Genomic DNA, 24,333 nt, shown 5'->3' with positions numbered 1-24,333 from the left:
CTACTAATTAGAATTCCTCAATACGTTTGCCTAGATTAAGCCTGCGCTATTCACGGCTCATGCGAGAGTATGTATGCAGCATTAGAACAAAAAAAAATTAATGTGATTTGTGAAACAGTTTAATGTTTACTTAAAAATTAAATTATAATTTTATCTAAGCTGCGTACGCGATTTTTGCCATAAATTTAGCGATGCCAATATGCAATAACGTATCTGTTAAAATCTCTACTCGTACTTCATCACCCGTAAGGGAATGAAGTGAGGGGGGCGTTGAAAATCTATATAAACACAACAAACCTTTGTTCGCGAATGAAAATTGTTTATACCTATTTGTCAGTTTTGAGTGCCCGACATTAGTGCGTTGACATTGTGTTGTAGGTCGTATTTTATTCAATTTTCTCTCTCGAAAATGGCTGAGGCACCTGAGGGTGATCCCATGCCTTCTTCCAGCGAGAATACTGAATATATAATCGAATCAAATCTTAAAGACGACGAAGGGCCTTCGCCTAAAAAGCGTAAAACTGTACTGATAGAAAATGAGCAGATTGAAAAGTTGGAGCATCGACTGGGGGGCATATTGTGTTGCGCAGTTTGTCTGGACTTGCCGCAGGCGGCCGTGTATCAGGTATTTCAAAACAGCTGATAGCCACTAATTTGTCTCATCAGCTGTTTTAAATTTTTATTGTTTTATATAAAATAAGATGTTGCGTTGCATTAACTAAAAGTTTCCGATTTCGTAATATTTATTTTTAGTTATAAAATTTATATAATTCAAGTTGTGGTTTGTAATTGATCAACTACGATGGCATCATTTGGAAATTATGTGCTGTGTAAGATTATTTTATTCAAATCATCCTGATGTGTTTTAGTTATTATTTTGTGAAATTGTCGACGGATATTATGATTAGTTTAAAATTAATGGCGACTATAGACTTCCATGTACTCTCTGCATAGTTAAGTTGTTACATTTTTGTTACGGTTAAGAGTCTGTGATATTGTAATGATACAGTTTACTAGTGTATGATCTCACCATTAATGGAATTATGTAGTATGTACATTTTTTGTAGCATTTCACGTCAATAAATATTTATTTGTGAAATGTAGTTCTTTCTTTGAAACACCTTAGAAGTACCCCATTCCTAACCCACAGAATCACAATTAAAATTGTATCATAAAATTACTTGTTTTTAAAATCAGTTTCAAGATTAGCTATCAAGACGAGTAATACATATATAGAATACTAAATGCAAGTTTATGTAGGTATGTTATGTAACTTCTAACAACAATTTAAATCAATTTGTCATTATGTTGTTTATGCGACTGATAATAGATTCATTAAAAAAGAGTATTAAATAGTTAACGGACAGTAACAGATACAAAATTGAAATTTTTATTATCTGAATCTTTATAGTTTGATTTCAGGGTCCACAAATCATGAGCGGCTCAGGTAGAATACACCCATACACACTACATTTTATTTTACTATATATTTTTAATAGTTTCTATTACTTATTGATTTTTAAAATTGCTAATAAAAAGAATGAAACATTAGGTTTATTTTGAACAAAAAATATATATATTAAACTTTTAATAATTTATATTTACACAGTGACATTTATAAAATATTATTCATAACCATTAATTTGCCGACAATATCACTGCAATTTTGCAAATTCTCTCTTAAGAATGTGTTCCCACAGAGTTTCTGTCTCTATGAAATGTTACTCAACGCTGGTTAATTTTCAGTGTAGTAATGGCCACTTAATGTGTGCGCCTTGCTTCAATCACTTGCTCGCTGACGCACGATTACGCGACGAGACAGCCACCTGTCCCAACTGTCGTGTGGAGATTTCCAAAACCTTGTCTTCGAGGAACCTGGCTGTCGAGAAGACAGTTTCCGAACTTCCTTTGGAGTGCAAGCACTGCACTCGAGTGTTTCCACGGCACTCTCTCCAGCATCACGAGGAGAAAATATGTGAAGAGAGGTAAACCACAAATCAGATAGCAATGTTTGTAAAAAAATATTTCTACACGTTTAATAGAATTAAATATGTGTATATGGTATTTCATAATATTTTCTGTAATGCTACTTCATTCAAGTGAGATATATTTTTATAACCTATTGTGCCCCAAGTGTAGCAGAAGTCTTTGTTAACGTCGTCCTTTATTTCGTTCCACTCGGGGCTGATTTCCGATTTCCTCCCCAGGCCTTACAAGTTTTCTCAACTGGTTGTCGATTCGGCACCTCGTAATCCTTTCGCTGGTTTGGTTCGCATAGTGACCAGTGTGTACTGGCTCCTGATATCTGCCCTGAGAAGAACCTACTTCATCTCTGAGGTCACGGAGGCTTCGGTCAAGCGCCGTAGGTACCACAGGTGTGTTAGCCTTCACTATGGTCTATGGCGCTGGTGACCGACAACTAAACTGTCGCTTTTACGCTTACGTTTGTACTCACCGTTAACACTCGCCTTTCTCAAGTCTATTTTTCTCTATCTCATGTCGTATCCAGAGCATGTGTACGATCGCAATACATCAGCGATCCCAATTGAGCTACAGAGTTAAAAGTAAATCAGAGGGCGTCGCTTCCCTTCACGAGTAAAATAATGATAAACCCCATTCCGGACCTTTACTTATACCGATATGATGCATATATATATATCATATATCAGCCGTTCCCGGACATTGCATACTCGATCGCACGTAGGACGTTTTTTCGTGAATTTTACCACATCTCGGATCACCGGGAATGATATCGCAGCCACTAATCGTACTAATAAGTGTAAACTAAATATAGCGCGAAAGCGATACTCCATCCGAGACCTCCCGACCGATCGAAACAAAATTTGTCGTCAAATGAAGTCAAAGCTCGATAGGATAAAGGCGATCGGTCCGAATGCGAACCAAACTAAGGGGTTGTCCATTAATCACGTGAGGCTTGAAAGGGGGGGGGAGGGGTTTGATATAAATCACGAAAATAAAACAAGGGGAGGGGGGTGTAGTAAGACATCTCGTGTATTTATTTTTTCGTCTAATGCGCGATTTTTAAACAAATATGGTCCTTAATTTCAGAATAAAATAAGATTATAGTTTATACCTGTATTTAAATTAAGATAATATTCAGAAAAATTTTAAGATTCGTTGTAGGTACTAAAAATACACGTGATGTTGAGAAGGGGGAGGGGGGGTGGTCTTAAACCTCACTACGTATCACCAATGGGGGAGGGGGGGTTAATAAATGCTAAAAAGAGATCACGTGATTAATGGACAACCCCTAATGAGCCGAGTGTGGGCGCGAGTGTCGTGTGCGCGAGTGCGGTCGGCAGTGTGAGTGTGTCCGTGGGCGCAGGGTGACGAGCTGCCGCTTCGCGTCGCTGGGCTGCGGCTGGCGCGGCGCGGCGCGCGGCGCGGCGGCGCACGAGGCGGCGTGCGCGCACCCGCGCCGCTCCGCCGCCGACCTGCTGGAGCTGCTGGCGCGCCGCGAGCGCCGCGCCGCCGACGACCTGCTCGTCTACACGCAGCTGCTGGACCTGCTGTCCTGCGAGAAGATCACCTTCAACGGTACTCCTGCCCGTCGGCAGCTCCCCTCGAAAGTAAAAAAGAAAAGTAATGCGGGTTGGTGGAATGCACATGTGGCAGAATTTCGATGAAATTAGACACATGCAGGTTTCCTCACGATGTTTTCCTTCACCGCCGAGCACGAGATGAATTATAAACACAAATTAAGCACATATATATAGTGGTGCTTGCCTGGATTTGAACTCACGATCATCGGTTAAGATTCACGCGTTCTAACCACTGGGCCATCTCAGCTCCCCTCGTCCCGCTTTATTTCGCGGTCGGCGACATATTAGTATTAGTTGGCGAGATTTGTCAAATGTCTTAATAGAATTAATTCGTCAGATTTGCAGCTAAAGCCATATCGCACGGAGGAGCTGCACAAGCTGTACTACGAGACGTCGCGGTTCTCCGCATTCGCCCACCAGTGGGTCGTGAAGGCTTTCGTTAACAAGAACCAGCGCGATCCCACTCAGAGTTCGCAGAGAGAGATCACCTATCAGGTATTTACAAATTGTCATGCACAATTGATTCATTGCGCCACATTTAATCTCTGTCGAATATTTATTTCACCACCGCTGTGGAGTGTGAACGCCGATGAGTGATGGCCGATGATTTCTAATATTTTTTTAATATAATTAATTCAGAAATGTAAATGTAATCGCGAGACACGCTGCCGGGTGCTCGCAACATGACTCAGATTCAGATTGTAGTATGATTCGGCAGCTGATCCTGAAGAGCAAGCCGTCGGCGGCCGTGTGCGTGTCGTGGGTGTGCGTGCGCGGCCCGTACGGCGACGCGCGCGTGGCGCCGGCGCTGGCGGCGCACGCCTTCCGCGACGACGAGGCCGCGCCCGCGCGCGCGCTGCCGCTGCACGACGCCGCCGACACCAACCGCCTGCTCTCCAACAAGGCCATACACTTCCGGTGCGTCCCACGCACACACACAAACACACACACACACACGCACGCACTCATACACACACACACACACGCACGCACACACACACGCACGCACACACACACACGCACGCACGCACGCACGCACACACACACACGCACGCACACCGAGATAATATAGCTCGGTCGTTTATTAGAATTCTTTTGTAGTGCGACACGACGTATACAGACCGTATTCATCATATAAGTACATATCGTAAAAACGTGATTATAATAATGTCTTCGTTTTTGTTTCAGGCTCATTATGTTTTTGACGAATAAATGATGGGCACGGAATCTATAACAATGAATATTCTGCTTTGGACTAACCAAAGATTGATGCAATATTTTTTTAAACATACTTGAATGAAATAATTGTTGACATAAATCCGTTTTTATAATCTAGACGTAAATTGTAATTAATTAATTTAACGTTCTCTTTTAACCTGTACTATAAAATGTCCATTATGTGTTTGTGTTTGAGAAATAAAATATATAATCGAATATTAGTTTGTAATTTGTTCAAAGAATTTGATGATTATAACTGAGTACAAATATTGTTTAAGATAATTCGTTGTAGATAGTAAAAGTAAATACAAAGTTGGTATCAAACAATCGACTGATTCAAATTGATATTTATTTTTTTCATAAAACGACAATTTACATTTTTTTCTTTGTATTTTTGAGTGCATTAAATTATGTGTCATATGATACTTAGGTAAGTAACATGAAATTATTATAGCGCAATTATTAGTTGTACTTTTGTTTATTAAAATAATTTTATGGTAATAAAATTAATTGTATTTAGTAAATTTTGTTTTAAAATTGAAATGATGTGCTATATTCTTAAAAATAAAATAGTAAAATGACAGCTTTGGGTTTTATTTCGACTATATGATTTAGGATTCCTTTGCTATACGGGTTACTGCATGCGTATATTAATATTTAAAGGTTCAGCTACACATGTAAAACATGTTCTTAACTTACTTTCTAATCATGATATGTTGCATATAGTGTCAGAGTTACAGAAGAGTGAATACCTGTAACAGCTGCAGTAAGTTTCTGTAAGAAATGACATCGTATCTCACTCGTGAAATATTGACAACCGACTTACAGTGATACGCCATTTTGAATCGTATATCTTATATTATTTAGAATAATTAGTCAATGTCGTTCACATTCTGACATCTCAAGCTCGTGTCGTACTCGTCGTCGAGTTTCGAGTTGTGTAAGTGGAACAAGATTACAGAATAGACCAAAGGTTCAAAAAAATATTATGTTCCTTGTTATAATTATCTCGATCGAAATCGAATACAAAAAGTTATGGGTCGAATAGTTACTGTAGGACAACGGTACTTTGTTTTCAAAGTTAGAAACAAACAGAGCGCTCCAAGATCGGTCCGACCATTGAAGACGCTGTTCAAGTCTTGTTTCACGATCGAGTTCTATGTCGTATTTTAATATACTATACCTAACTATGTATATGCAGTAGAACCTCTATAAGTCGAACAGCAAGGGAGACACCAAAAAAATCGAGTTATAGAGTTTTCGACTTAGAGACAATTTCAACTTAGGCAGATTTTGATTCGACATAGGTTGAGATTCATTTTTATAAATTATGAGTTAGAGAGCTAAAATAACTAGAAAAATATTTGAGTAAAAGAAGTAATAAATCAAATAGTCGAGTTGTAAACCTTGTAAAATTGCAATATTCAAGATACAGAGGTAAAATTTAATTTTTCGTGTTACGGAGGGTGTATATGTACCAAAATGGCTTGGAAGGACTCACTGATTATTTCGACTAATAGAGGGTTGACATTTCGAGTAATGACGGTTTTTTTATGTTTGGACGGAAGGGAACAAGATATTTTTTCGAGATGTTAGAGGTTTTCAACTTATCGAGGTTCGATTCAACTAGGTTCTACTGCAGTGGCGGATTTACCAATAGGCTAAGTAAGTTGGAGCCTAGGCTATAATTTAGCCCAAATTGTCTTTATCTAACGGTATCAATAATATGTCTACATTATTATTATTACATTACGTCCGTAATCCGTACACACGTCACTACATAATGGGTTGCAAAAATAATCTAGTAACTGACAGAAATATCACCTAGTTCATAATCATACTAATAACGGGAAAAAGCCGATGTAATGAGGTCGATAGAAAGCAAGTCATAAATTTTTATTTTCAGAATAAATTGTGATTGTGAACTAAACAAACTTCAAAAGTCAGTAGGGGCAGTAGCTTACTAGCGGCAAATTTGTAATCCGACACTGTTCTACTGTATTGTAAAAAGCATGCGGGTTAAATAAAACAAGGAAATGAATATCAATATGGTTTATGTCTCTTGTCGTGTAGACTCTGGTTCTTAAGTTTCTTAGTGATGGTTACCGGCTCCAGACCGCTGTCAGTGTTCCAAACGCTTATTAAACCTGACTCGCCGGCGGTTACTAATAAGTCATGCTGAAAATTATTAAAATAAGTGTTACTTATAACATTACATGACAGGCAGTACTTTGTGAATGTAGTGGATATATAGGTTTTTTATCTCAATGGAAAAACTTATGCGTGGACAGGCAAATCGGCCAATAGTCAACACTGCCAATATCGATTGGCATAAATCTGTCTGGGTGTTTTTGTGTAATTGTATGTATACATTTAGGTAATAAAAGGATTTCTTACATCATCATCATATGAACAACATCTGACAACTTGCTTGTTCTTGGTGAAATTAGTAGTAGGCTGCAGTTTCTTCCCCATCTCCGTCACTGACCTTAATACCGTCCTGTAATTAAGGATAACAAAGTTCTAAATAAAAGTAAATTGATTCATTAAGGAACTGACTCTTAGTCATTAAATTAATATAAAGGCAAATGCAAAATGTCCTATTTACAGATTGATTTCCAAATTAAAAAAGAATATTCCAAATGTTGGTATATAATTGACTGTGTTTTTTTTATTTTAAAGGTTGTGTTTCGTTCATTATCATTAAAAAAAATCAGATGATTAGGAAGAAGAAGAATAATAATGGAGGATTATGAGAATTTTTACTTTCAGATTTTAAAGTACTTTTTACAATCTTGACACAAAGAGTTGCCTTAACTAAAGCAGAATTTTTGAACTATAATGCTGAACTTTATAGCATATACACTTTAAAAGAGCCCATTAAAATATTCAACACAAATCAAAATATACTTTGTTCAATTAGCATACTACAGGGTAACATTTAAAGTTACCACAGATTCAGAATATTGATTAAACTGAACAGAAGCAGCAAGAAAGTAGCTCGGCTTTTCCAGCAATCAAATTTCATAGATTAATAATTAAATTATTATTTATAGAGAGTCCTTACCCATCTCCTCCATATGATCCAGCCAATATCACCATATTGTCAGTAGATGTGAATGCATCCACAAGGTAGCAGTCATCTGATCTATGTCTCTGAAATTGAAAATTTATAAATTATAATTTTAAATCATTTAAACAGTTCCACATTTAAATAAGAATACAAATAGCAAAATTAATTAATTGTATCTTACAATGATTACAACCCTGTATTAAGGAAAAACTTGCAAGTTAAAAACAAATGCTTTTTCTTTATGTTATAGGTTGATGGACAACATCTTACCACCAAATAAAATGTTTTGTTTTAGATTGCAATTTTAATATTTAAAATTAATGGAGAATGCACTAGACAAGTGATTGGACTAAATAATATATGCATAATAAATATACTATAGACCTCGAAGTTAATATATTATCTCATACAAATAACTAATTATCTTTATAATAATAATTTACCTTTATACTCCTAGCAATCTTATCCCTATTATATGTCTTGATGATGTCCCCAGTACCTGCGTCCCATGTCTGCAAATCATTGGACTGGGTGATGCAAGCTACATGATTTTCATTCAGCCATGTGATTTTCTCCACTGAATTCTCCACATTCATGGAATATGTAAGAGCATCATCTTCTGTCTCTTCCATTAGATTGTACACATTGAGAAGGCCATCGAGTGATCCGGTAGCAAGAATTTCTGTCTTTTCCTTGTGGAATTTAACCTGGAACATGGATAATTTTTCAATTCATTGGAGTTATTGTAGTATGACAAGTTGGCTCAGCAATTGAGGTTAATTTAAGTAAGTTTGTATTATGAATGTGAATGTATGTATATGTAATGTAACTCTGTCTTTATCTGTTGGTCTTTCTAGGCAAAACCACATAATTATATTTAATGAATTTTGGTATTAGTTAATGCTTGAACCCCTAAGAAGAACAGAGACAACTTTTTAATGCTTAACAACTAACACTCAGCCTCTAAAGTACGAGTAAAGCCATAGTGGGCCTCAACTATTTGACATATATGTACTATATTACATTGCAAGCCAACTTATTCCATCATGTATCTTATAATATACCTGTGTAATATCATCAGTATGAGAGTTCCAGTAACCACCAAGTGGTTGAGGATTTCTTTGGTCCCAGAAGACAATGTATGCATCCTCTTGTACTAACTGGCTCCCGGCACAGATAACACGACCAGTGCAGGAAATGTCCATAGCATCATAAGGTCTTGCAGGTGTATCCTCCTCCTCTGAATTTTAAACATAGAATAATAATAAGCTAAATTTTATAGTAGTTATAATTACAGAAAATGACAGTTATATTTTTATATATAAGAAAGATATAATTGTGTAATAATTATTCAACAACAAACTAATCAACCATATCTGTCAGCCTGAAAGTACTAAACTGAAGTTACAAATGTGCATAATATAGCAGAGCTATAAGTATATTGAATGGAATATATAAATGTATGTTTTGATCCTATTTATCCCTTGTTAAATTGGACAAAAGGTCTATTTGCCACTAATAGGCCATTAAACTTATACTATTAATGAAATAAGCAACATTATTTAGTTATAATATATACCTTTATACTCCTGCACACACAGGCCACTGGTTCTTGTGTCCCATAATTTAATACCGTCATGTCCAGCTGAATAAAGCAAATAGTCTTCCTTGGGGCTGAACACTAATTCTGTTAGAGCTTTCTGATGGCCGCTTAGCTTACATACTTGACTGATTGAGGATTTTTCAATCTTATATACCTCAATACTATTGTCTAGTAAGCTGACTGCTAAGTTTAATGATCTGTAATTAAGTGAAAATATAATATGTAAACATGGAAAATTGTTAGCATATTACGACTTTCACTTCCATCTGAATATAACGATATTGATCAATTAAAACAATATGTAACTCGATATACTTTTGTGAATGCCTTCTTTAATTATTAACAATTTTATTTAAAAAAATATCGTACTTTATTACGAAAACTTTTACTTCGCTTAGGATAAACTATAAGTTACATATAAAAATGTGAATAGATATATTTATTTTTGGTACCATTACTTACTTAGTTAAACTTAGTTTATTAATATAAGTTTTCTTTAATGTAACTGCAGTTTCAGTTAGCAGATTATACTTTTGGCTAAATAAATTGTCTAACTCCTCCGGAGTCACTGTATCTTTATCTATTTCCTCGTTTTCTATTATATCAGTCATTTTGATAGATATTAGAATTCAGAATAAATTTAAACAGAATAAAACAATAAAATACGACGATTAACTGGCTTTATAACCTATCTCAGCGGCATGATTTGAAATTGTCATTTAATATTTATTATTGAACTGTCACAGTCAAGTGGCAACGGATGTCAACTGGAGATTCTGTCAATGATTGCGTACAAATCGATTTAATTGAATTCGTTCATATTATCGAATATTTTATTCCGTTTCAGAGTCGTGCAATAAATCGATGTAATTAATCATATTCAAACATTCGTAAATATTAATTTCGAAATATGTAATCAACTTTTTAGTATATTATAAATCTTCAATAAAATTCTTAACTAATTGTAATAATTATCCCATTAGTTATATTTATGAGTCTAATTGCCGCAGTAGGTACGTGAATCTTAAGCGAATATTGCGAGAGTTTCTAATTTTCCATGACCTTATAATATAATTTATATTGCTTGTGCCGGAGCGAAATCGAATGTGCAACAGCTTGTTTAAAGGTAGAATCTACTTTCCGAACCGGTGGTAGCTTTACTTAATTGTAAAATGACGATTCAAAAGTGCTTATGAAAGCCTACTTGAATAAAGATTATTTTGATTTGATTTGAAAAATACGCTATCCTACTAGATTAATACCGCCTATCTTTAGGAGGTATTAAACTAGACGGACATTTCCACTTTAAGTTTTTCATTAATTTATGTACAATTTAATTATCATTTTAATGCATGTTTGCAACCTTTACAAAAAAAAAAAACATTTTAGAATGAATATTTTTATTTTAATTAAAAATTATAAATGAATAATTATATAGCATATGTGCAACAATATAAATGCAATAATTATTTGTGTCTCCTGGTTCCCCTGTGGCGCTGGCCGACGCGCTCGATGTCGCCGGCCGCGAGTCGCGCCACGAGCGCTCGCAGCGGTAGTGGCCCGATACTTCTCAGCTCCGCCGTCGGCTCCGAAAACGCCCAGCGGATGTAGCGCTCCATGCGGATGTGATCTGTAATGGTCGCGTCATCAATTTTAAACAATTAACAAATATTTTATTTTTTTGTCTGTGAATAATCGCTTCAAACGTTATTCAAGACACATATCCAATTAAAAAGGATTGAACGGTTTTTGGTGATGACTATTCAAAAAATGTTTATTTATTACAATCATACGCAACATTTAATATAAATTATATGAAAATCACATCAACATTTTGATGTAAACTTCATCGGATTTATATATGAGAAAAAAAACCCCGCTGAGTTTCTTTTGCCGGTTCTTCTCAGGTCAGGGTATTTTATTTTCCGAACCGGTGCTACTTTTTCAATTGACCATCAATAATAATGTGAAATACTTCTATATTGAATAAAGTTATTTGAGTTTGAGTTTACAATACAACATAAAGTTTTTGTAAGAAGCCACGTCATATATACGGTATTGCATACTTATCGCCGGATCGACAATAGCGAAGGCTCGCTTCAAGCTGTCGACAGTGACGGTCTTGTTGGCTTGCTTCCCGCCGAGTTCCGCCACCACTTCGCGAATGTATTTGTCTTGAGCCAGTTGTCGTTGCCTGTACAATTCTCTGGCGAATTCTACGCGATCGAAGCCCTCCTCATTCTTAAAATGAAAAAAATACTCCTAGTAATATGTATAATACATGAGCCGTCTGCAATTTTAAAGACAATAAAAGCAGTATAGATAATATTATAGATTAATCAAGCACTCAACCAATGATATTGCGTCAATTAGCTGTCAATATTATTTATTTAGTCTCCTGCCAGGCCCGCCGCTAGCTGTTTTGTCGCCCGCGTGCAATACCTATGATGCCGCCCTTTTTTCTCGCTGTAAAAACGCATACCATTTTTCCTCCATATGAGGTGGGGGGCGGGATGTACACCTGCTAAAAAAGCCACTGCGTCTTTTTGGAGGATCTCACGATATCGTTTGTGCACACTACCGTGATGTCCTGACGGTAGGCTCACCTCTGCGGGGTTCCACTTCCTAGGGAGTTCTCAGGGAACTACATAACTACAGAAACCCTTAACCCCGGGACACATATGGCGGGAGGAGAAGACATCCATAGCGAAGACCCCTTCTTCTGGTCTTCTTCGGCGAAGCGGGTCAGCAGCATTGTTCCCACGGTCCCGTAAGATAAGAGCCTTGTTACGAGCATTAAGGGAGTCCAACCGAATAGGTGTATTTTCCGTCCAAGTACAGAATCAGCAAACAAATCCCAAACCATCGCATCGAGGAGTGAGACAAGGGGACGTTATTTCCCCTGAGGACTGGGCATCAACATCAACGGCGAATACATCTCTCACTTGAGATTTGCAGACGACATCGTCATCGTGGCAGAAACGCTGACCTACAACAGATGTTGAACGATCTGGCTGATTCTTCTGTGCGCATCGACCTACGAATAAATTTGGATAAAACCAAGTCATGTTCAATGAACATGTTTGACCGGAATCGATTGCGATACACGGTACCGTCCTAGAAGTTGTTCAAAAATATGTCTACCTTGGGCAGACTTTGCAATTAGGTAGAAACAACCTTGAGGACGAGGTGAATAGAAGAATTCAGCTAGGTTGGGTAGCGTTTGGAAAATTACGTCGAATCTTTACATCGTCGATCCCACAGTGCCTTAAGACGAAAGTCTTCAATCAATGCGTCCTACCCGTCATGACATACGGAGCCGAAACGTGGATACTCACGGCAAGGCTGGTCCAACAGTTTAAAGTCGCTCAGCGTGCTATGGAAAGAGCAGTGCTCGGCGTTTCTGTGCGGGATCGCATCAGAAATGAGGTGATCCGCCAGAGAATCAAAGTCATCGACATAGCCCACCGGATTAGTAAGCTGAAGCGGCAGTGGGCTGGCCATATTTGTCGCAGAACCGACGACCTCGGGCACGGTGGAGTGACGACTTACGCAAGACGGCTGGCAGGAGCTGGATGCGAGTAGCCCAAGAATGATCTCAGTGGCGTGCAATTGGAGAGGCCTATGTCCAGCCGTGGACGGAAATGAGCTGATGGATTGGATTAGATTTATTGATTTACAATAAATAAAAAAATACCATGCCATAGAGCGCACGCAGGCAAGGTGTTTAAGGTCCTCCTACGTTGGCATTGATGAGCTTAAAGCTGAGTTGGACAAAATGTTGCCCGAAGCTCCATCTAACATCCAGGATGAAGCCCTGATCCCTCATATGTATCTGCGCCTTAACTACCGTTCCTTGGAGGGCGGTAGACGCGCCTCGAGGAGACCTCAGCGAGGACCGTGGATTAGGAGGGCTTCCGTTTTAGTTAGAGAAACCTTCAAGACCAGCATCTCGATTCGATCCACCGTGAGCGACACTCCGACCTTAGGGCCGCCATCTGAAAGGTTCGCCCCGTCACCGTGATGAGGGCGTCGTCTGCGTAGGATAACACACCCATCCCGGGCAAGGTCGGTGCCCGCAGGAGCCAGTCAAAACCAATTTCAGACGCCGGACAAGTCGTCCATCGCCCCCTCCCAAAGGATCACCTGATCGTGGAGGTATACCCCAACGGCCTTCTGAGATAGGAAGGCAACTCGTGATATCTAAGTGCGTGGTCTTTAAAGGACGACGGTGAGCTTGAAGTCCAGCGAATATCTGCTGATGTTATGTAAAAATATAAAATATAAAACGCCAAAGTGTATAAATGTAAAATAAAAAAAAGGCATGGGCAGCTATGAGCCCGAGGATGTCGTAAATTAAATTAAAAAAAAGAAAGGAAGACTATTGAAGTCGTTCGCCACGTCCGGTGATACCGTTAGGACTACGTTCCCTTGGACCACCGCCTCCAATGTCCGGGTCTTCAGGGTGTTTTAGGGCATCGATGGTTGAGTGGCCCGCCCTGTTTCCCGGAAATACTTCCCCGACCAGTCGCAGGAGATCTGGCGGTAGTTATTCCGTATAAGGAGCGCCGTGTGTCCGGAGCTTCCCTCGCAAACTACGATAGGGGTTTGCTCTTTGTTTACCTAACTCCTTTTTCAACTGGCGATGTGCGGCCCACAGCTGTACCTCTAAGTTGGCGTTGAGCACGTTGCGACTGCAACAGCGAACCCGTCAAGCCGGGCGCGGAGGGCATAACTCTGCTATTTCGAGCGGCCACCAATATACCTTACGGCGCGATACCCTTCAAGCCGCCCTACGACAACACCCTACTACAAGTAACGGATACCTAATCTACAAAGTGATAAGGAAGCTTAAAGGGGATTCTCCTAACTTTGACAGTACTGTTTTTCATAGGATAACAGACGACGGACTTTTAACTTTACTCAGTGCGATATTTTTCGATGCTTTGAATAATTTATTCTACTTAAGGATTTGTAGGAATTATAATAATGACTTGAATTAGGTACGTGATGTATTGCTCAATTTGCCGCCCCCTGGACGTGCCGCCCGCGTGCAGTGCACGCTCTGCACACCCGCTTACGGCGGCCCTGCCTCCTGCTATGGTTGCAATAGAGTATAGATCAAAGATTTACAAAATTATTGACTTAAATAAATGAATTATGAAGTACATTGATCATTTTAACTGACCTCGTAAAACAATTTATCCAAATTGACGTCAGTTGCGTTGATCTTCAGTTTCAGTTGTTTCTTCATGACATCTGTCAGGTTTTTGATTTCGACTTCACTTTTAAGCGGGAAAGTTGATCTTGTTACTTTTTCAAAGTCTTCAATTGTAATATTCTATAATAAATAAGAGTAAATTATTAATTTTCACCTTATTTGTGAAACTATTGAACCATTGTAAATCTCTTTTCATGAGGTTCAGAGTCTAAGTTTGCTAACATTTTTTAAAGTACTAATGTCAGGTCTGTTTGTCAGCTAGTTATTCTAGAACATATAATTCAGAGACTGTTTAGATATTAGTACTGTAGTGTACACAGATATGTAATAATATAATAAATATTATTGGACTTATATAGTATATGGATATATATATTATCTGTGTATTTATGTATCTGTCCCCTCGAGTGACACACATCGCGGAAAGCGCGGGAATATAAAATATATGATTTGGGCGTGGGTGAAGACGGTGTGTGTGCACGGCGAGTGGATATTTAAATATAATATATATTTATATGTAACTTGTAAAACGATCTTACAATCATATACATATGTGAACATTACAAGTACATTACCTCTCCGTCCTTGCTATGCTTATACAGCTGCTCCTTTAACGTGTACCACTGGGCGCGATGGCCCCAGTAGATGTCCTCGCTGAGCTGCCCGTGCAGCACCCCCCAGAACAGCCTCACTTGCGGCTCGTCCAGCATCTGCTCAGCCGCAGCGCACAGGTTGTAGGCCCATTCGGCTCGAATTGAGGGTTGGTGGTACCTAGAAGGGACAATTGCATATTCAACGGGCATTCCGACGAGTCGAGATGGCCCAGTGGTTAGAACGCGTGCATCTTAACCGATGGTTGCGGGTTCAAACCCAGGCAAGCACCGCTGATTCATGTGCTTAATTTGTGTTTATAATTCATCTTGTGCTCGGCGGTGAAGGAAAACATCGCGAGGAAACCTGCATGTGTCTAATTTCATCGAAATTCTGCCACATGTGCATTCCGCCAACCCGCATTGGAACAGCGTGGTGGAATATGTTCCAAACCCTCTCCTTAATGGAAGAGGAGGCCTTATCTCAGCAGTGGGAAATGTACAGGCTGTTACTTTACTTTACTTTTTACTTTACTATTTCGATTCCGCACCTCTCCTCGAAGTATTGCGTGAGGTAGTCCTGCATGGGCAGCGCGGGGTGGCGCCGCTTGCCGCCCCACACGGCCGCCAGCGCCACGCGCAGCTCGCGCCGCGACAGGCGCAGGTTGCGCACGCGGCCCTCGTGCCGCAGGTACGGCGGCACCGCGGGGTCCGAGCCCTGCCCGCGCGTGCGTAGCGATCACCAGCCCGCATGGCACAGCGTGGTGGAATATATTAGAAACCTGCTCCTAGCCCTGCCCGCGCATACATAGCGATCACCAGCCCGCATGGCACAGCGTGGTGGAATATATTAGAAACCTGCTCCTAGCCCTGCCCGCGCATACATAGCGATCACCAGCCCGCATGGCACAGCGTGGTGGAATATATTAGAAACCTGCTCCTAGCCCTGCCCGCGCATACATAGCGATCGCCAACCCGTATTGGAACAGCGTGGCGGAATATATTAGAAACCTGCTCCTCAAAGGGGGAGGTCTTAGCCCAGCAGTGGGAAAGTTACAGGTTCTTGTCTAGGGTACATACTGATCACCAACCCGCAATTGAAAAGTATTGTGGAATATGTCAGAAACCTGCTTATCAAATCGGGAGGAGGTCTTAGCCCAGCAGTGGGAAAGTTCAGTTTGTATAGTTAAGGTGTCATAGGGCCGCTACAATATCTTAAGTAAGCGAGTAGTCACCTACCAGTCCGTCGAAATACTCCAAATGCTCACTCTCTGCGGCCGGTCCGAGTTCCTTCAGTAAAACTCTAAGCATGTTTCTCGACGACAAGCCGCTCGCCAGTTGCCACCATCTGAGGCAACAACCTTCACGTCAATACAAAACATTCATAAATATTTATACAATACGAAACAGAATAGGTGGTAGGACTTTGTACAAAGTTATCTGGGTAGATACCAGTCTACACCTCCTTGTCGAATTATGTACCAATAAACAGCAGTACTTGGCTTGCTTTGCTATGTTCCAATCAATAAAGTGAAGTGATTGCCATGACACCTGTTACTCTGCTACGTTCTAATATAACTTTGCCGCACGTGTCACCGTATCAGATGATATAACTAACTTTTTTTTTTAAACAAACCATCTTAACCAAGTTATGTCACAAACAACAATTATGCACAAAGGCCATACCGGTCCCGACCCCCGCTGATGAAGTCCGCGCAAATCTCCCACTGTGGACGGGGAGTCCCCGCTCGCTCTAATTCTCTGCAGCGCTCCTTGCATTCCATCAATTCTTCTTCGACGCCTTTCTTCTGAGCTGTATAACGTAATCGACTTTGGTTTTAGTATACAAACCAACTCTATTAATAACCAGCCCATAGGAAGCATAAAAGATAGATATAAAATGTTTAACTTCTTGGGTCCTCAATTTTATATTGCCCCAGTCAATGTATCCCGGGAGAATATCCCGTGAAATAAATAATTCCTGCACTATAACAGGTATATCTTGCGCAGATACTCTTTGATTGCAACCATTAGTGGCGCAGTTCAGTCAGACCTCAAAGGTCATATTATTATAATCAGATATTAAAAACAAGTTAACTATCGTTGCATAGTTCTCAAAAAATGACTTACCTAACACGCGTTTATGTGTATTCTGCAAAGCTTCAAATTCCGAAGTCAGCGCGTCCAGTTTCTTGGAGACGTCGTAGAACTTGCCTTCCAAGTTGTCGTGTTCGCGTCGGGGCACCGTCTCCGAATATTCGTCTGTTACTCTTTTCAATTCGGTTTGAGTTGTAGACAGCTGCTCTCTTAAATTAAAAACAAAAATACATTGAGAAAGGTTTATCTACATCGTCCGAGATTTTTTTTGTTTTGGCGGACGAGCGAACCTAATAACCCCTCTGCTCAAAAACATTGTAAGAAAGTATTTATCGCCAATGCGCCACCAATATTGGGAACTCAGGCGCTATGTCCCATTTGGTTGTAGTTATATTGGTTACTCATCCCACAAAATGGAACACAACAGTATTAAGTATAGCTTCATGACAGTAGATGTAGTATGATAGTAGATGGTATCTACCCCAAGGGCACAAAACCCTGCCACTAAGTAAAATTAAAGGTAAGATTCTGGCGACAAGACTTAACTTGAAGAAAATATTATTCTTTTGCTTGGTGGTGAAGAAATCTACTTCAAAATTCAAGCTCTCTTCATACTAAATTTCAACAAAATCGGTCCAGTGGTTTCACCATAACGCAGAGCAGTAGAGAGATAGATAGACAGGGTTACTTTTGCATTAAGTACAGATTATTTAAATTTAGTATTTGGGTTTTAATTGACAAGAGATTTAAATAAAAATATTTGTTTTTCGTCATTTATTCTCAAACTCATTCATTTAATTTATTTTCAATACGACTTGTTTACTTATATTTATTACTTTCTGCGTCGGCAATACTTACCGACATCGTTCTAACGCAATTCTGAGCACGACGGGATCACCGTACGCGTCGTCGACGTATGAAGATCGGGAAGAGCCGTCTAGTTCGCGCAATTTTAACTGAAGAGCAACATTCTCAAAGTAAAGTGTGTAACGCGCGTCGCGTTCTTTCATTAGTGTTATGTAATCAGAGAATTTGTCGTCAGAAAGCTAAAACAACATCGTCCCTCTAATTATTACTGATAACGAATAACAATTATACAAATATATAAATAGGGTTAAAAGTTAAATTCTCAATAGTAACCACATTTACTAAGCACATTAAAAAAAATAATCAATTTCTTTTAAAAGCTGCATACTGACAAATAAGTTTTTATTTACTATAATAATATTAGAATGTATTGTAAAGGATTAAGATATAGGGTTCTTTTTAAGTATGGTGTACCCTCAAATATTTTTTTTGTGTTCAAAAATGTCTTAAATTGAGAAAAGATACTTTCTTAAATAATAAAGGTGTGTAAGAAAAACATCGATAAAACAGTTATAAAACATAAACATGTAATGTATAATAAAGTAAAAACACATTAACATAACAAACTATAGCATTGTTCCCAATTAAATGCACAATAACAAAATGTTTTATTTAATAAATTTAAAAATAAAAATTATTTGTATAAAAAGATTGTGGTCCTAAGAGTTATTAATGACATTATAGTTAATTTAGGAACTCAGTTTTCTAGAATTTACGAACCTTTCCCAATTCTTTTTTCAATCTTGATATTTCAAAAGTTAATTTAAGGTTTTCTTGCCTCAGTTCTTGACTTTCTCTCATCAATGTTCTCACTTTCTCATCTCGTTGTTTTTTCCTTACAGATATGCCAAAAACTTTCTGTAATATGTAATTAAATTATGATCATTATAATAATTCTAATATATCATCAATAAGTAATTTTTATTTTAATAGATTTTAATTCACAAATTTGTACTGATGCAACAAAAAGTAATTATTATTGAGTCCATTTAGTTTCTCCTTTCTAAATACTAACTCATAACTATTTTACTGAAGGAGTTTCTTCTCAGACCAGGTCTGAACTTTATTTTTAATCCGAGTTATGTCTTCTGCATAAGTTCTACAACAGCCTCCAATATACTGCACATTGAGGTCTAACCACTCATGCACAAAATATTCTAGAGATTCGCATTCCTCTTTCTTCTCCCACCCACTTTTAGGATTATATTTTTCTCCAGAATTTGGATAAGTGACAATAGGTATTGGGACATTCATGCCCTCGCTTAGATCCCTCATCAAGTTGGCTACAATTTTAGGGGAACAACAATTAGTGCCCACGGCTATTAACTGCTCAGGATTAGAATTCCAACATTTTCTTGCTGTAGATTGAAAGTTCTCTCCATGAGCGAGATTTGTATCATCTTTACAGCTTAAAGATATCCAAGCCTTTTTATTTGGGTACTGCTTTATCATATCAACTAGAACTAAAGCTTCTTTCTGACATGGTATTGTTTCTAGAGCTAATAAATCTACACCCGAAGACACCAGAGTGTCTATGCGTGGCTTATGCCACTCCCGCATGGCCTCTTCGGGGGTCTTATCAGCGTATGTTCCAGTATACTCTGATCCATCATGTAAATAGGCACCGTATGGACCTACAGAGCCTGCTATCAATATGGACCGATGAGGTATACCTTTTTCTTGGCACTCTTGTGAAAATATGTCTCTAGCACGCTTAGCAAGGTCTACAGCAAGGCGAATAAGCTCATATCCTTCTTGTTCGGTTACACCAAGGTGTTTGACAAATCCGCCTATTGAGGCTTGGTAGGTATTCGTGCTTATTATATCAGCGCCGGCTCGTATGAAATCTAGATGTGTTTTGACGACATCTTCCGGGTTTGTTCGAAGAAATCGAGCGCTCCACAATGGATCACCATCTGCTGAAATGCCTACATGTCGGGATATTTGGGATGAGAACCCTCCATCCAGAACGTAAACTTTCTTGGGATCCGGCGAAAATGTAGATGACATATTAACGATATATTTAGTTTGTTTAAACTGATTTAAAAAATATAATAGTGATATGCGTCTTATTTATTACTATATAATAAAATGATATGATCGTAACTATCGCTTAAAAGTTAATGTAAACAAAATGAAATTGTTGAGCAATATCATAACAAACGAATAACATGGAAAACGACCAATACCAAAACTGAGAAATGAGAACCGACGATAAGCTTTATCAGTTGTCAATGTCAGTATCAGTTGTCACTACAGAAGATCGTAATAATTTTCTGTCACTGTCAAGCTCAAGTACCATAAATTAGTTGCTTATTGTTGAGTGTCGAATAAAATGTTATTGGTAATTGCAATTCCATCTGTGTTGTTCAGTGATTCATTCATGATGAAATAACAAACAGACAGACAGACTTTCTTTCTCATTTACAATGTTTTATTATATATTTTGACATGATTATAAATCTATGTTAATTATTATACGATTAGGTAACATGATAAAAACCTCTAGGTATTAAATAGTTATGGTTACAAAGATAAACATGATTAATGTGTCTAGTAAGGTCAAATATTTATCTTATTTTTAAACTTTAACTACAAACTTCTTACTATACTTTTTGTAACCAAAACAATATTTACGATTTATTCTTAAAATAATAAATAATGACTTCGTTAAAAATGAATGCTAAAAAGCAGGTATATTTATTACTATAATAATGTATTTCATTTTGGCTTCGTAATCGAATGTATGACTATCGCATTGCTAAGTGGCCTGACGTATACTGATGAGCTGTCGAGACTACTTTAATAATTTTATCAGTATGTGAATGTGCTCATGCTTAAATGCATTTTTATTACTTACATCTTGTATTATGAATTGTGAAATTCTCTCGTCTCTTATTTGTAACGCGTCTTCATAAGCATTTTTAATTTTCAATAGAAGAGACGAATGTGAAATAGCGTAATCAATTAATTCCTTAAAAGCCTCTTGATAGATCTGTAATAATGGAAATGATCACTTCATACACTTTTGGAATACAAAATATACTTCACTAAACTCAAACTCCAAAACCTCGAGAGTTTCATCAATATGCAACTGTCTAGTTTCTAATAACTCTGAATTGGTACATTTAATTGTTTTTAATTTCGATTGAATCTTAAGTTCAATATCTTTAACGTATTTTGGTGATGCGCTTTGCATTTTCAAACAGGTTAACATAGTTAGTGATTGTTAGAGAATGTTATCATACTTTTATCTAAAACAAGTGATTAGTTTCTGTAGTGATTATCAGGGGCACAGTAAAAGTTGAATATTCTTTGTCAATTGTTTATTGTAGCTCTAACATTGTTTCATATATGGGTAGGTAAGCAGTTAAGCACGAATCACTCGTTGGTTGTTAAGTGCAGTAAAATAAATTTGTAGTTAGTATAAGCCCAGTGGTAAGAACGCGCGCATCTTAACCGATGATTGCGGGTTCAAACCCAGGCAAGCACCGCTGATTCATGTGCTTAATTTGTCTTTATAATTCATCTCGTGCTCAGCGGTGAAGGAAAACATCGTGAGGAAAGAGGAGGCCTTTAGCCCAGCTGTGGGAATTTACAGGCTGTTGTTGTTGTTGTTGTTGTTGTTGTATTGTAAATAAGCGAAAACCTTTTAAAGCATTTATTATGCAGAGATGATAACTGATTTTTAAATATATTTGTCTCCACCTTCCCAAATGGTATAAAGTCTGAAAGTGTCTAAAAAGAAATGACTAGATGATTAAAATATAGCTCACAATGCTTTGAATTTTATAACGAAACGGTTTCTAAGTATTATTTTTATGGAACAATACGTTTCTTTTTACATAATTTAATTTATCAAAAGCACCATCTACTTTTTGGGCAAGTAGTATAAGCTAAGCAAAAAAATTGTATTTCCAAACTGAAGAAAAATAGAGAAAGTATGATATGTTATATCCCCAATTTGGAAACATCGTAAATCTTGGGCTGTGTGATATACCTGTATTTATGCTTTTTTACTGATGTTGCTAAATGGAAATTAGAACAAATATAATTAAAACAGTAAGCCTAATAAACTTTAAGAGATGTAAAGACAAATAAACAATATATCATCTCGAATAATTGATGCGTTATTGGATAAAAGCTCGAGTAATCTTTAAATATATGTATAAGTTATAAGATAAATTTCAAAGTACAAATCAACTATATTTTTAATGTCAACGATATTCTTATTTGAATTTTAAAAGGAAACTTTAAGTAAATATAAGCAGTTAAGTGGCATTATGTTGAAGTAGAACTTTCAGCGAATTTTGTTTATATTAATCCCTTATCGATTTGATTTGTACCTCAAAATACGAAACTTAATGCAAAATAAAAAAAAGAATATGTATACAACTTCTGAATTTCCCAAAAGCTTATATTTAAGTAAATCTACTCTCGTATTCATAGTCTTAATTTAAAAAGAAGAGTTGACATGTATATATATTTTTTTTCAATACAGTGCTTCATCATATTCATTGCCTTTATAAAAAAATATAATTATAATTTTAATAGAGCCTGCAAGCCTGTTGCCAATTATGTAAACATACCTTAAAGAGCATCTCGAATTACGTTTAAGTTATCTATGACATGATGTTGGTTATGCTGCCATCTGTGTGCAGATTCTGAACTAGTGGATGTGACGTCATTGACAGACATGAAATACGGAAATTAGAAATGGCTGCGATGGGTAGTGGACGGGGGACGATGGAATCCCAAAATCAAGTGCAAAGTGATAATGTAGACCGCTTAAAATTGCTTTATCCTAATGTGAACGAAGATGAAACACCCTTACCGAGGTCATGGAGTACAAAAGACAAATTCAGCTACATCGGGCTATCGCAAAATAATCTCAGAGTGCACTACAAAGGTAAGTTTCAAGGTTTGTTTATGGATTAGTTATTCGCAAATCTATTTAATGGTTTACACAGAAGTAGCTTAACCGTGGATACAGTATTCTTATTTATCGTTTAGTTTTCTTGGACAATCTGACGTGTCAACATTTTGTCGTAATGTTAGGCGCTAGGAACTCGATCACTCAAACAAAGAAATCAGCTGATCGTATATTTTGTAACGACATTAGAATATGTGTGATGACTATGTTTGTTACGCGTAAAAATACATAAAAACCACTTTGGCGTGTTCTTTTTCGTGTTATCTTGTTTTTAATTAAATAAAAACCGTTCAATACTGTACAAGGTCTCTCCTCACTAGAAATGGCAGACAAAACTTAGGACTCGTACTAAATCATATTGGTGAAATAAAAATAGCAAACAAAAACATATGTTTATTTTACTTACTGTCTTTAGAAGACTTACTTAGTTTTGTTTTGTGAAAAACAATGAATCTCTTGAATAGTAATTCAATAGCTTAAATGCGTAATTTCTGTCGTATGTATTCTTAAGTGCTCCTATACAAGCTTATACATTGAATATTATTTATTTAAAAAGATAATAAATGATACGTAATAAAATGCAAAGTTTTTATTCTTTTATATTATCATCTGAAATAAACATAAATAAATAAAAAATCTTAATGCTACTTCAAATCATATTTTTTTTCTAATAAAACTAGTTAAAAAATATTGATAAACACCATAAATTAAATTAAATTCAGTTTCGTTTTTTATAATAAAATATTTTTATATGAATTTCTAAATATAAAAATTGACAAGGTTAACTGCAATGTAATGTGTTTTTGAATTCACAAATTTTGCAGTATTCTAATTTCACAAATGTTAATCACTTGCCTACGCCCCTCTTAATCCCAGTAAATACTACTGGTTGTATAATTAAGTTAGGTATGGAGTCCCCTTATATCAATTGTATACTTTCATAATTGGTCCCGTTATTAATGCTATGGCTCTGACCATCATAACAATACATACAAGTTTTAATTGTAATCAATTTAGTTCCAGTAATTTTTGTGTGATGCTAATATGAACGGTGAAATAATATCGCAGTTTTATAATATAATTCAATACATTGATTTGTATATTTTATAAGCCATAATTCAAGTAAAAAAGTTATACATCTTTGATATATTTATTTAGGTGAGGCAAT

At 37.3% G+C, this 24,333-nt stretch overlaps 4 protein-coding genes across 7 annotated transcripts in view; 2 read left to right on the top strand and 2 right to left on the bottom strand.

Moving 5' to 3' along the window:
• The first annotated feature begins 183 nt into the window (after nucleotides 1–183).
• LOC124537389 (cysteine and histidine-rich protein 1 homolog) lies at nucleotides 184–5,327 on the top strand. Of its 2 annotated transcripts, XM_047114221.1 has the most exons (7): nucleotides 184–625; nucleotides 1,747–1,985; nucleotides 2,208–2,375; nucleotides 3,347–3,558; nucleotides 3,901–4,058; nucleotides 4,282–4,481; nucleotides 4,752–5,327. In XM_047114221.1, exons 1-7 carry the CDS (start codon nucleotides 410–412, stop codon nucleotides 4,777–4,779), a joined length of 1,221 nt encoding a protein of 406 aa, XP_046970177.1. In that variant the 5' UTR covers nucleotides 184–409; the 3' UTR covers nucleotides 4,780–5,327. The 2 variants fall into 2 exon arrangements, with proteins under 2 accessions (XP_046970177.1, XP_046970178.1); XM_047114222.1 differs by lacking the exon at nucleotides 2,208–2,375 and having other exon boundaries at nucleotides 192–625.
• A 1,491-nt stretch (nucleotides 5,328–6,818) lies between these two features.
• LOC124537265 (WD repeat-containing protein 89) lies at nucleotides 6,819–10,199 on the bottom strand. Its single transcript, XM_047114043.1, has 7 exons — nucleotides 9,920–10,199; nucleotides 9,434–9,654; nucleotides 8,919–9,094; nucleotides 8,298–8,561; nucleotides 7,849–7,937; nucleotides 7,179–7,281; nucleotides 6,819–6,959 (listed from the first exon to the last, which is right to left on the bottom strand). The coding sequence occupies exons 1-7, from the start codon at nucleotides 10,066–10,068 to the stop codon at nucleotides 6,825–6,827; spliced, it is 1,137 nt and encodes a 378-aa protein (XP_046969999.1). The 5' UTR covers nucleotides 10,069–10,199; the 3' UTR covers nucleotides 6,819–6,824.
• A 699-nt stretch (nucleotides 10,200–10,898) lies between these two features.
• On the bottom strand, nucleotides 10,899–20,480 carry LOC124537388 (translin-associated factor X-interacting protein 1-like). Its single transcript, XM_047114220.1, has 11 exons — nucleotides 19,295–20,480; nucleotides 18,953–19,090; nucleotides 18,224–18,411; nucleotides 17,399–17,574; nucleotides 16,955–17,081; nucleotides 16,508–16,616; nucleotides 15,820–15,986; nucleotides 15,254–15,449; nucleotides 14,646–14,798; nucleotides 11,524–11,698; nucleotides 10,899–11,087 (listed from the first exon to the last, which is right to left on the bottom strand). The coding sequence occupies exons 1-11, from the start codon at nucleotides 20,240–20,242 to the stop codon at nucleotides 10,924–10,926; spliced, it is 2,541 nt and encodes an 846-aa protein (XP_046970176.1). The 5' UTR covers nucleotides 20,243–20,480; the 3' UTR covers nucleotides 10,899–10,923.
• Nucleotides 20,481–22,889: 2,409 nt separating this feature from the next.
• The window catches only part of LOC124537160 (ran-binding protein 9), a 35,082-nt gene continuing 33,638 nt past the window's right edge, over nucleotides 22,890–24,333 (top strand). Inside the window, exon 1 of one of the 3 annotated variants that reach the window (XM_047113876.1) lies at nucleotides 22,890–23,141. In XM_047113876.1, coding sequence (XP_046969832.1) covers nucleotides 22,949–23,141 — 193 coding nt within the window. In that variant the 5' untranslated portion in view covers nucleotides 22,890–22,948. The remainder of the gene's footprint in view (nucleotides 23,142–24,333) is intronic. The other 2 variants (XM_047113878.1, XM_047113877.1) reach the window with 2 other exon arrangements.

This window comes from Vanessa cardui, chromosome 18, assembly GCF_905220365.1.
Source record: "Vanessa cardui chromosome 18, ilVanCard2.1, whole genome shotgun sequence".
NCBI lineage: Eukaryota > Metazoa > Arthropoda > Insecta > Lepidoptera > Nymphalidae > Vanessa > Vanessa cardui.
Note: the sequence above shows the minus strand (reverse complement) of the source record. Positions and strands in the feature narration are given on the sequence as shown.